Source organism: Vigna angularis, chromosome 9 (genome assembly GCF_016808095.1).
Source record: "Vigna angularis cultivar LongXiaoDou No.4 chromosome 9, ASM1680809v1, whole genome shotgun sequence".
Classification (NCBI taxonomy): Eukaryota; Viridiplantae; Streptophyta; class Magnoliopsida; order Fabales; family Fabaceae; genus Vigna; species Vigna angularis.
Window position 1 is genome coordinate 12,362,293 of NC_068978.1, and position 13,632 is coordinate 12,375,924.

At 35.1% G+C, this 13,632-nt stretch overlaps 1 protein-coding gene across 1 annotated transcript; it reads right to left on the bottom strand.

The window, feature by feature from the left end:
• Positions 1-4,493: 4,493 nt before the first annotated feature.
• On the bottom strand, positions 4,494-7,957 carry LOC108346534 (uncharacterized). The gene is made up of 2 exons (XM_017585609.2): positions 7,744-7,957; positions 4,494-6,724 (listed from the first exon to the last, which is right to left on the bottom strand). The coding sequence occupies exon 2, from the start codon at positions 6,699-6,701 to the stop codon at positions 6,156-6,158; it is 546 nt and encodes a 181-aa protein (XP_017441098.2). The 5' UTR covers positions 6,702-6,724; positions 7,744-7,957; the 3' UTR covers positions 4,494-6,155.
• Positions 7,958-13,632: the final 5,675 nt, after the last annotated feature.

The following is a 13,632-nucleotide window of genomic DNA, read 5'->3' on the forward strand; positions in this document are numbered from 1 at the left end:
TTGAATGAGTTAAGCAAAGCATGCAAAGAGTAAAGAGGAAAAACCCTAACAATTAATGAAGTAAAGCATATATAATCAAGAATCAATTCAATACATGAGAGTTTAAGAGGTTACATCTTTCCCATAAACAAAGAAGGTTTAGTTCTCCATCGTCATGGAAGAGCTAGATGAACAATGGAATGAAAGAATGGAAGAGATAGAAAAACCCTAGAAAGAGAAGAGGAGAGCCATCACCATCTCCAAATCTACCCCCAAGGGGTGAAAAGTGTGTTTTTGTGCTCAAGTCATCAAAAGATACAATCCCTAGGACGTGCAAGTCCTTAAATAGAACATAAAAATAACAGTAAACAGATCCAAGCCCATAAAAATAAAAGAAAACAGGTCAAAGCCCACGTTGTCGGAGCTTAGCGCCAAAATGGCGCTCAGCGGTAGCTGCGGCACTGGCGCTCAGCGCAACTTTTTCTGCGCTCTGGTTGACTTTTCTACATTCTTGTTGACTTTTCTGCACTCTGGTTGACTTTTATGCATTATGGTTGACTTTTCTGCATTCTAACCATTCGGTACTTTAACTCTTCTTTCAAATCATTCTAATAGCCTACAAAATCAAGGTAATCTAGCACAAAACCATTAAATTCACCTTCAATTCTCTTATTCAGTAAACTAAAGTAAAAGAATGAGTTAAAACAAGTTTCTAAGTTAGAAAGGGTGTTTTTAATATCACTCATGAATGCTCATCATAGAATGATTAGTCAAGACATAATGATGCTTTAGCCAATCCAGCTTCAACTATGGTGCTCACATAATCAAGACATACACAATAGATGCAAACCTCATGAATAATCAACCAACCAAGCAATAATGTTATCATATAGTGCATGGAACAATTCCTCACCAAAGAGAGTGTTTCATTCAAGCACTCAGAAGTGTTTCACTCAAGCACTCAAAAGTGTTTCACTCAAACTCAAAGGTGTATAGTGAGTTGTCACTCTTACACTCTACCATCACAATGTCACATCAATCATTTTTGCCTTTCATTTAACCACATATCAAACACACTCACAAGCAAGTTATCATCACAAGGACTGTTCAAGGATTGTATTGAGGCTCGGCTAAGAAGAAAATTGGTTTTTCTAGACAACAAAATTCCTTGAATTAAGAGAGTGCAGAATTCATTTATTCACATTAACAATAATTTCTCTTTCTCCTTTTATGTGAGAAACCAAATCTTCAACTTATTCCCAACTTTCCTTTCATTGAGGTCAACCTTTTCTTTTCTTTCTTATCTTCTCTTTTCTTTTTCTTTTGCTTTTTGCTTTTGCTCAATGCTCTTTGATAAATTTCACAAAGTTCTTTCCGGTTTCTCACCACCCCAAACTTGAACCATTCTCCATTACCACAAAACATACTTTACTTAACTCAAGGTAAGGATTTCAAAAAGGGTTTTTTCCACTTTTCAAATTTAGGCTCAAGGTGCAAAGGTTAGAGAAAACATTGATCTTTATTGGGTTCACCTATAAACATTGGCTCTAAGGGAGAAGAAAAACATGACCTTGATCATTTGTAACAAGCAAGCAAGTGGTGCAATTATAGAAAATTAGGCAAAATCAATCATGCTTCCAAAGCAATAACACTCAATCAATCAAAAACTTTGGAGCCTAATCTCTCACAGGTTAACTCAAGTTCCACAATTTGATAAACATCCTACCCAACATATTAATCACAATTGAAATCATGCATCTGTTTTTAACAATACTATGAGCAACCACCATCTATGCTTAAAAAGCCTCAACAATCATTAACTCAACATGCATCATAGAACAATAGAGTAAACACAAGAATATTACTCATCACAAACAACAATTTATCACATCATACCAAACCATTGCACACAACTCATTAAACCAAGTACATAAGCTAAAATAAAAATAAAACAAAATTCAAATAAAATAAAGCAAAAACATAAAAATCCTGATCCAGCAGCATCTATCAGTAGATGTTGTCAGTAACATCCATCAGTAGATGTTGTCAATAACATCCATCAGTAGATGCGTTTCTCATCAGCATCCATCAGTAGATGCTAATCTTTCTCATCTTCATCGGCATCCATCAGTAGACGCCTTTAGTAGCATCCATCAGTAGACGCTTAATCACATAGCATCCTTCAATAGATGCTATCAATCCTCATCCTTATCATAACAACATCCATTAGTAGATGTTGTCATCTAAGTCCTCCTAGCATCCATCAGTAGATGTTGTCCAACATCCATCAGTAGATGCTGTCATCTGCAAAACAAAATCAAATTTAAAGGAAAAAGTCAGAAATTGGGTTGCCTCCCAATAAGCGCTTGCTTAACGTCACAAGCCTGACACCCTTAAGCACAATATGCATCTATGATGTTGGTGTTCCTTTTTCTTTCATCACACCAATTTATCTGCAACATCTTCTTGTTCACCATCTTTACCCTCCTTGAATAAGGAGCCTCAATCTCAATAACTCCATTCTCTTTGATATTTTTAACCACTTCATGCACAGAACTTGGTGAACATGACACTTGAAGGATGGCGCTCAGCTCCCTTAATGGGGCGCCCAGGCGCACCCTACGACCTTCTTTAACCTTCTTCTCTTGATGATCTTATGCTCCTAGTACAGATTTTCCAATTTTACCCTACAGACACTAAAGAACACAACACTATAGCACCCAATTAGCACAAACAGATAAAAAATTAAAAAGATAAAAAGATGAAGAGATATAAAGATAAAAACATAAAAAGATAGAAAGATAGAAAGTTAGAAAGATAAAAAAATAAAAAGGTAAAAAGATAAAAAGATAAAAAGATAAAAAGATAAAAAGATAAAAAGATAAAAATAAGAATAAAAGGATAAACAGATAAAAAGAAAAAAAAAGATAAAAAAAACTAAAAAGATAAAAAGAGAAAAAAAGAAAAAGAGAAAAGAGAAAAAGATAAAAATATAGAAAGATAAAAAAATAAAATAAAAAGATAAAAAAAATAAAAAGATAAAAAGTCTAATCGGTTAAGAATCACACAAATAGAATAGTTATACCACGAGTCCCCGGCAACGGCGCCAAAAACTTGATAAACAAATTTTTAATCCCCGAAAACGGAGTCAAAAACTTGTTCAGACCTTGGCAAGTGTACCGAATCGTATCAAGTAATAATAAATGGTAAGAACAAGTATCGTTTCCCATGAGACTCACAACACTAAACAGTTATGTGATTACTCAACTAATTAAGACTTTAAAGAACAAATTTTGCGGTTTATGGATGAAAATGCAATAAAATAAACATGAATGTCATTTGATCAATTGAGGCTAAAAACAAGAATGAATGGATGAAGTTGATGATATTGTTGTTGGGTTTAGATTTCACCTAATTTACTCTCATGCATATATGAATTCATCTTCTTCATTAATGTTAATGTCACTTTCTAATTTACCTTAAACCCGATGTCTCGATGAAGAAAGCCTACTCCTAATTACTAGTTCATAATGTCTTGTCTCCCTAGCAATTAATCATGCATTACATTCGCACATAAGCTTAAAGGCAATCGATCCTCCTATTCCTATGTCTAGGTAATATTGCTTCCGGGAGAATTTCCCCAGTTCTAGATTTTCCCGTATGTATCCATATCGACAAAATCAAAGATCATGCAATTGAATGAGTTAAACAAAGCATGCAAAGAGTAAAGAGGAAAAACCCTAACAATTAATGAAGTAAAGCATATATAATCAAGAATCAATTCAATACATGAGAGTTTAAGAGGTTACATCTTTCCCAACAACAAATAGGGTTTAGTTCTCCATCGTCATGGAAGAGCTAGATGAACAATGGAACGAAAGAATGGAAGATATAGAAAAACCCTAGAAAGAGAAGAGGAGAGCCATCACCATCCCCAAATCTACCCCCAAGGGGTGAAAAGTGTGTTTTTGTGCTCAAGCCATCAAAATATACAATCCCTAGGACGTGCAAGTCCTTAAATAGAACATAAAAATAACAGAAAATAGGTCCAAGCCCATAAAAATAACAGAAAACAGGTCCAAGCCCACGTCGTCGGCGCTCAGTAGTAGCTGCGGCACTGGCGCTCAGTGCAACTTTTTATGCACTTTGGTTGACTTTTATATGCATTCTGGTTGACTGGTTAACTTTTCTACATTCTGGTTGACTTTTATGCACTCTATTTGACTTTTCTGCATTCCAACCATTCGGTACTTTAACTCTTCTTTCAAATCATTCCAGTAGCCTACAAAATCAAGGGAATCTAGCACAAAACCATTAAATTCACCTTCAACTCTCTTATTCCCAAAACTAAAGCAAAAACATGACTTAAAACAACTTTCTAAGTCAGAAAGGATGTTTTTAATATCAAAATTAAGTATAAAAATAACGGGTTTTCAACCGTTATCAAGTATCATTATCCAATATCTTTTATATAACAAAGTTGAAACAAACGTAGATTTATGTATTAGGCATGAATATGTTGGAGTAGTCTTTATAGAATTTTAAAAAAGGTGTACTCCGCATAGGATAGTCTGTGAGGTTTGTCTCGAAAAATCATCAAAACAATTCAAAGTAACCAACAATCATATCAAAGCAGTTAAGGCATTAGAGCATTAGTGTATATCAAATAAGTATCTTGTGAATGCGTGATGACTTCCTGATGGGGAAGTGCATACCTAGAGAGAATATACTAAATGACATTTAAGAGAATGGGAAAGAAATTAAAAATGGAAGAGATTAAGGAAAAGGAAACATAGGAATTGAAGATGCGCCACTTGAACAAGCTTCCAAGATAAGCATCAAGAGGAGGACCGCCACTTGCTTGAACAAGATAAGGTCTGCCCAAATTTGGGACTTTAGAGACAGAATTCTATCTCAAAGAGGATTGCAAAAGTGCAAATCAACTCAAATTCATTGAATCAAGGTAAGGTGTACAAAAAGGAGACCCCTAAGCCTTCTTATATAACCTTTGGAGTGATCTAAGATGCAAGATCTAGGAGATGTGGGACTTTTGAGGGTGTAGTCCGTCCAGCAGCTGCTGCAGGTCTTCTAGGGACTTTTGAGTCCCACATTGCTCAATTCTCTCCACTCCAAAGGGTTTATAAGGCAACTAGTTCTCCTATAGTTCAAAATATGAAAACTAGCTATGCTACTAACTCCTACACGCCTAGAATGCTCACTTTCTCTTCTCTTCTTTTTAAGATCAAGCCATGGATAGTCCCACATTGCTTGCTCTTAAAGAGAAAGAAGAGTTTATAAGCGTTTATTCACAAGAACTAAGAGAAAGAAACAAAGAGGCAAATACAAGCCTATGAAATCTATTCTACTCTTTTTATGCTTGCTGTCACTTTGAAAACTCTTCATTGTTGCCCCATCTATGATGGGAGGGGAAGGTGCCTGCAATAACACTTCCTTTGTGATTAGGACATTTGCCTTCTCCTTTTCTCTCACAATTTCTTCTTTTTCTTTGCTTGCTTTCTCCTCTTTTTCTTTTCTCTCATGTTCTTCTTTTACTATCTCCTCTTGGTTATCTTGAATGTCCTTATTTAAACAATGAAGCATAACCTTCTCTTTTTCTTCACTTGGTGAGGAAGAAGAGCTATAAGTGTGTGTAGGTGAGGAAGAGGTAGACTCATTAATGACAACTTCTTCTTCCCTAATGCACACTACCCTTTTATTAGGACAAGAAGATGCTATATGACCATGCCCTAAACATTTAAAACACTTAATATGGCTAGGTCTAGAAGGAGATTTAGATGGGAAGGAGGAATGGTTAGAAGAAGAATGGTTAAAAAAAGAATGAGGACAAGATTTGTTAATAGGTTCCTTAGAAACATTCTTAGCTTTATCCTTTGATGATGAAGATTTGTAGAAAACATCTTTTGAAATTTTGTTGTGAAAAGCCTCTTTTTGCAAGAGTTTCTTCTCAACTTTCATGGCCCTATGAACCACTACATCTAAAGTCTCATCATCATGGAGTTTCAAAACATCTTGGATGTTTCTATTAAGTCCACTAATAAATCTAACTATTTTTGCATGATCATTTTCTTTAGTGTTAGTATGATATAGGAGCACTTTGAGCTCGCGAGCATACTCCTCCACACTTCGTCTACCTTGAGTAAGCTGTTGGAGCTTAATCAAGAGGTCCCTATGGTAGTATGGAGGTACGAAAATTGGTACAAAATGTCCCTGCAATGTTCCCATGTACTCGCGGGTGAGGCCATGGTTAAGTATCTCCTATTTAGCCATTGTTTGGCGTATCCCTCTAAAGCTAAACAAGCTAACTTTACACGCAAAGGTCCATTTACACTATACCAATCAAAAATTTGGTCTACTTTAGCTATCCAATCTAGAAAAATAAACGGCTCGGCTTCTCCTTTGAAAGTAGGCAAATTCAACTTTGGTAGTGTAAGGCCTTGGTCCATAGCTTTATCTTCTTGATGCTTCTTTGGTGAAGGAAGGTATACATTTATAGTTCTAGCTTCTTGCTTCTTCTTGTAGAAACCATGATCATGACCATGAGATTGCTTCCCTTTAGCCTTTGTGTCCGCGTCTAACCGCTTGCTCATAGCATCAAGTTGATGTTGCATTTGTTGGAAAGCCTTCATCACATCAAACTTGCTAGAAGGACTTCCATGGGGGCTATCACCATGAAATGAAGCACGGCTGGAACCTGCAGACATGGTAAGGCAACAACCACAAAAAACTAACACCAAAAAACAGGTTAGAACCAATGAAAAATCACGGCAATACAGCAGCCACAATTCTGGTCACGGTTTCACTCAAATAAAGCAATGAAATGGTTCAAAACTCACGGCAAGTGTCTTCAAAGAAAAAAGGAAAGGGCAGAACCCTTCTTTTAAGATAGTAAAATGTCTCACAAGTCCACTTTGAGAGCACCAACTCAAGTCCAACGCAAATGGAAAGATGTACAATCCACCCTCAATGCAAAGAAGCCAAATCAAGACAGCATATGGTAGAAGCCAAAAAAAAATGAATGAAAACTACAAGACAAATGATGAAAATAGAACCTAAAAATCAAGAAACTTGGCACAAAAACAAGGAGGCAGTATCTAATGAATGTGAAGAGACAAAACAACAAGAAATTGGAGTCAAAACAGTGGCACAAAATGAACAAGACAGCAAAGAAAATTAACACAACTAAGGAGCAAAATCACATGAACATGCTACGCATACATGAAGAGCAAGACCGAATTAATGCTGGAAATAATTTTGGCAAACCTCAAACCAAAATATTCTGTATTGGAAATGAAAAAGAGGCTCTAAATGAAGCAATCAAACACACCAATCAATGAGAAAACTCTCGGCCAAGCACACCAAACAGCAACCAATTTTTTTGTTGATTTTATTTTGATACAGCAAACAGCACTCTGTAAAATGTCTCGGCCAAGCCACTTTAATGAAGAAAATGTGTTTGATTGGAAGCACAATTGTAATGGTTTATAGCCTCTATTTATACAGAACAAATAAGCAAGGTTCACATGCTTAAATCCAATGATGATCAAGCTCAATTCATCATACAAGCAAGAAGATGTAAAAATGCTCTTAGCTATGCAATTTCAGAAAAATACTCTAGAAAACTCCTAAAGAGGAACAAACATATGACTCAATTCAAAGCTAATAAGCAAGAAAAGACACATACAATCCAGCCAAGACAAGAAATTAAAGCTGGAACAAACAAACAAAAGGAAATAGGACACCTACTTGTTGAAGACCTCCAATAGCATTGTTGCTGTTTGATGAAATGTCTACTTGCACAAGGCTCTGGACAGCCACGGTTTAGTCCCTCAAAGCATTGATTTGAAGTGTTGATTCCTTGCTTAAGAGTATTGAGAGGGTGTAGCAACGTCCAGGGAGCAATTTCAGCCACCAAAATGTCCAAACAGCCAACAACAAAGCAAAACAGTGGAGTATTAATTCAACAGCAGAAAACTGGATGAACACAGTGGAGAAAACAAATTACTGGGAACAGTACAGAACGAATTTGAGAAAAGTAAAATATGTTCACGAAACTAGACATCCAGACGAAACTAGGAAAAAAAATTTCATGGAAAACGGACAAGAAATGAAGCTAAACTAAATCATACAAGTTCACTGTATTTTCACGCAGAGGCTGGGCGAGACAGAAAATGGCTCAGCGAAAATGAACATATCTAAACTATTCTACTCTAGCATGCAATTCCTAAGAGATCAAAAACCTAAGGCTCATGATACTACATGATGGGGAAGTGCATACCTAGAGAGAATATACTAAATGACATTTAAGAGAATGAGAAAGAAATTAAAAATGGAAGAGATTAAGGAAAAGGAAACTTAGGAATTGAAGATGCGCCACTTGAACAAGCTTCCAAGATAAGCATCAAGAGGAGGACCGCCACTTGCTTGAACAAGATAAGGTCTGCCCAAATTTGGGACTTTAGAGACAGAATTCTATCTCAAAGAGGATTGCAAAAGTGCAAATCAACTCAAATTCATTGAATCAAGGTAAGGTGTACAAAAAGGAGACCCCTAAGCCTTCTTATATAACCTTTGGAGTGATCTAAGATGCAAGATCTAGGAGATGTGGGACTTTTGAGGGTGTAGTCCGTCCAGCAGCTGCTGCAGGTCTTCTAGGGACTTTTGAGTCCCACATTGCTCAATTCTCTCCACTCCAAAGGGTTTATAAGGCAACTAGTTCTCCTATAGTTCAAAATATGAAAACTAGCTATGCTACTAACTCCTACACGCCTAGAATGCTCACTTTCTCTTCTCTTCTTTTTAAGATCAAGCCATGGATAGTCCCACATTGCTTGCTCTTAAAGAGAAAGAAGAGTTTATAAGCGTTTATTCACAAGAACTAAGAGAAAGAAACAAAGAGGCAAATACAAGCCTATGAAATCTATTCTACTCTTTTTATGCTTGCTGTCACTTTGAAAACTCTTCATTGTTGCCCCATCTATGATCATATCACTTCCATAAGTCAATAATATGTGGAGCAACGAATATGTGATAATAAGATTATCTTAAAGTAATTTTTTCAACGAATTAAAGAATTAACTATAAAGAGAATGTGATGTAGAGACTTCAGCGTATAGCATATTTTCTCCCCCTTATTTGATAAACATCATAAATGGGAGGAGAGTTAATTACTGCCCAGAGGATGGTAGTGGTGGTTGATCTATTTTGGGAAGGATTTCGGCAAGAGTAGTGTTTATGGTAGTCAGGAGTGTTTGGAAGTTGGCTTGTTGTGCTTCCCTATTTTTGCTTGAAACATTACAGTCACTTTTGCATCTTATTGCGCATTGTTCTTAGCAAACGGTTGAAGAACATGGTTGAGGATGGAGGTTAGATAAGTGGTTAAGGTTTTCTTTTTTAGCATTGTATCAAAATGTCCATCATCTTAGGAGAGGACGACTTTCTCATTTTTCTTTCCTTCTTCTCTTTTAACTCATTTGGTCGATGATGTTTACTGGAAATGTTTGAATCGTTAAAGCTTCAAAACATTCACCAGAAATTGTTTCTTTATATTGTGTGGGTGGCTTCTCAACTTCGATCTTTACTGCCTTTTCTAATTTTAGTAGTTTTTGTCTTCATAGTCTTTTAGGACTTGGCGACTTTTAAGATCAGATTTTAGAGAAGTTAAGGTTGAGCTAAAACCTGTTACCTTTAAGGACTCCTTTTTGCTAATGTTCATACGAGAATGATTGAACCTATCATTCCTCATGACACTACTTGCAACATCTAGCTCAAGAACTTTCATTATCTTCTTTGTGTTCAGTTGTATTTGACGAATGTTGCTAATGTTGAAGATTTCTCTTCGAGAAACACCTCCTACCAGAATATTATTCCTTACAGAGTCTAGAACCTTTTCAGACATTAGATGGTCCACAACCTTTTGATTAACCAGCAGCAAGTAAACCAAAGAAGTGTAAAACCAATTGTACACTTCTTTGGTTAAGTCCTTGATGGACTGAAATAAAGTGAATATAAATCATGTGTGGGAGATTAAACGACGTTCTAGTTAGTAAATGATAAATTGTGAATCTCCCCATCTTAGTAACATGATCTATAGAGCTACTTTTGTGTAGGAACGTCTTCGAATAGATGTGTTAGAGAATATTTGCATAAGGACTCAAATCCTTTGTATATGATTTATCTTCGAACTAGTTCCCTTCTGAAATTCGTCCCGTAGAGAAGTCGCTACACACTTCCATTTTCAGCATACATTTTATCCCAGCCTTCAAAGAAGTAGTTGTCATATCTTTGACAAAGCACTGCAGAAGAATGATTAACGCGTCCAACCAATTAAGGCATCCAACCAATTAAGAGGGAGGTAAATTGGTTTCTTATTGCAAATCGTTCTTTTAATAATTTTCTCACACAAATATAAATTCCTTAAAATAATTTAAATAGATTAAAAGAGTAAGGAAGAGAGAAAATTTCACAGGTAATTTTTATCCTGGTTCGGATCAAACAGATCTTACATCCAATTGTTAATCTCAACTAAGAATTAAAACTTCACTAGCACAAACCAACAAATTGTTACGGTCACAAAGAAAATAAAACAGTTTAAGGTTAGAACACATCTCTTGTTACCCCCAAGAGATGAAACTCACTTCTCCTGTTTCCCACAAGGGATGGACACCTCCTCTGAATCTTCACAAAGGATAAACACCTCCTCCGATTTGTTTCAAGAAGGATGGCAAACTTTCAACTTAGCAACAACTACAACACTCAATAACACTCCTTGTGAAAGTTCTCGCTCTATGCCAACAGTAACAACAATCAATCACACTCCCTGTGAAAGTTCTCGCTCTATGCCAACAGCAACAACACTCAATCACGCTCCCTGTGAAAGTCCCCGCTCTATGCCAACACATCAAGTTCTCAAAGCCACAACACAAGGGTTCAGCAAACCCTAGAACACTTATCACCACAACTTGCAGATAAGAATTTTGAAATCCACTTTTTTTATGTTTCGAATTTCGTATTTTAGAATGAGAGTGTCAATCTAATTTATAGAGATCTCACTCAAGGATATATCTAAAAATCCGTTGTCAACTAAATAACATGTGATAATCTATTATCCAATTATGGTAATTGATTATGCATTTAAGGAATGCACAACGATAAAAAAAATTTGCTTAAAAATTCTCATAATTACTTGTGTCATAATTGATTATTGATAATCGATTATTATAAGTTGATAATCGATTATGTTGTGTATAAAATGAGGTTTTCTTATTCAAAATAAATTTTAACGCAACCTAAGGCAAACAATACATAGAATCAAAGATAAACCACATCTTATACATAAATCTAATAAATTACAAAAGCTTTAATATAAAAACAAGTCTCCATGAAGATCTTCTTGTAACAAGAGCGCTTGAGACTTGACTTTGAGATATCATCAAAACTTCTTCTCTTCAGGTTTATGCTAACAATCTCCCCCTTTTTGATGATGATAAAAAACTCTTTGATCTACTTTTATTTAAAGCTTTTTTTGTAACCTGTACTAATCTGTAACGCATATATAACTTAAACAAAAGGGATTATTATACAAGAGATCAATATAATTAAGCCTTTAAACATATTTCTCCCCCTTTTTATCATTATTAAAAAAGGCGCTATGTATGATTAAATAATTTCTCCCCCTTGCTATAAAACTCCCCCTGAATATAAGCGAAAACAAATTAAGAAAAAACAAATAAATAATAGTTATAATAATTTTTATTAAAGGAAAATAAGAGGAATAATTCAAAACATAGTAAATAGAAGAAATTTACAATTGATAACAAATAAATAAAAAGAAAGAAAATAAGTACTCTTTGTTATTGAGTAACTTGAACAAAATTAAATTATTCCTAAATTTGATACCTTAAGGAAGAAAGAGAAGTAGTTGAAAAAAAAAATCAAAATTTTCCTTTCAAGTTAAAAACGCCCACTTAATTTGACAAATCATAATTTACCAAGTTTTGGTGCACATCCTAAAACTCCTTCCTTAATTTTGAAATAACCTGGAAAATAGAAAAATAATATTTTGGTACCCAAGAATACTTATTTGGGTCCTTTAAAGTTAAAAGCAAGTTATTTTATAATAGGAATCCAAACATATATTCCATTTGGAACACCATAATGTTTTATTCTACATTTATTGGATGTATGACCATTTTCTATACAATAAAAACAAGTAACAACATTTGGGTTCTTATAATTTCTATTTTTATAATTGTAATCATAATAATTTTGATTATATTTTGGAACATACTTGATTTTATTATTATTATTATATTTAGGAACATTTTCAATTTTATTACCATAATTATAATCGTAGTAATTATAATTATTTTTAGGAACATCCTTAACAAACTTTTTTATTTTTAAATTATTTCTACATTCAACGTTGGTTGTTTTATCAAGAGGCTTCTTTTTATTTAAACAAGAAGCACATTCTTCAATTTTGGTATATTTACCTTTTTCATAATATAAATTTTTATTTTCCAAATCCTTATTTTCTTTAAGAAGTTTTTCATGATTTGATTTTAATTCTTTAAAAATTTTCTTTAATTTTCTATGTGCATTATTTAGTTTCTCCGATTCACATACTAATTCTTTATACGTATCAAGTAATTCACTTTCACTATAATCTAAATTTTCAGAATCGCTAAAGATACTTACTTGACTTTCAGAGATGTCATCATCAGCCATCAGACATATGTTGGCTTGTGATAACGGTTTAAAATATCGTTATCTGTGATGTAATTTTGATACCAAATGCACCCCTTTTGACTTAGAAACTTGCTTTAACTAATGTTTTTGCTTTAGTTTTGTGAATAAGAGAGTTGAGGTTGAATTTGATGATTTTATGATTAATTTCCTTTATTTTGATAGAAAATGAGTTAATACAGGAAGCAGAGATGAAGTGCAAAGGAGTTAGAGCTCAAAAAGGCTTGGAAAAGCACCTGAAGGAAGGACACTAAGAAGCTCAGGCGTAGAAAATCGACATTCGCCGCCCGGGTGCCCTCCTAGGCCGCTCGGGCGTCGGACCCCGAAGCCTGGGCGTCCAAACTGGAGGCTCAAGCCCTACGGAAATCGACGTCCACCGCCCGGACGCCCTAAATGGGGCGCTTAAGCGTCGTGTTTCGCGGGTCAGGCCCAATTCTTGCTCTGTTTCGACTCTTTTGGATCGGGCCCTGTTTCTACTCTTTTCCGACTCTATTTAAAGGACCCAAGCACTCTAGGTTTTGCATCTCTGGCTGGAGCAACACAACAGCACACTCTTCTACCATCTGGAGGCAGGAGCTTCCTCTTCTACTTTTAGGGTTTTACTATCTCATGCTTTTCCATTGTTCATCTAGTTTCTCCATGTCTATGGGAAACTAAACACTATTTGTTGTTGGGGAATGATGTAACCCTTTGAACTCTCATGTATTTGAATTGATTCTTAATTTATATGCTTTTTCATTAATTGTTTGGGAATTCATCTGTTTCAATGCTGCTCTATTTAACTCATTTAGTAGCATGATTTATGAATTGCATGAGTGTCGGGAGGTTCCTTACAATTCAGGTTCTTGTTGAATTCTCCCAAGGGTAATATTTCTTAGGGATGAGGGC

What these genes read in the sequence shown, in the direction of transcription:
- LOC108346534 (XM_017585609.2), bottom strand. Translation starts at nt 6,701, where the DNA reads ATGTCTGCAGGTTCCAGCCGTGCTTCATTTCATGGTGATAGCCCCCAT.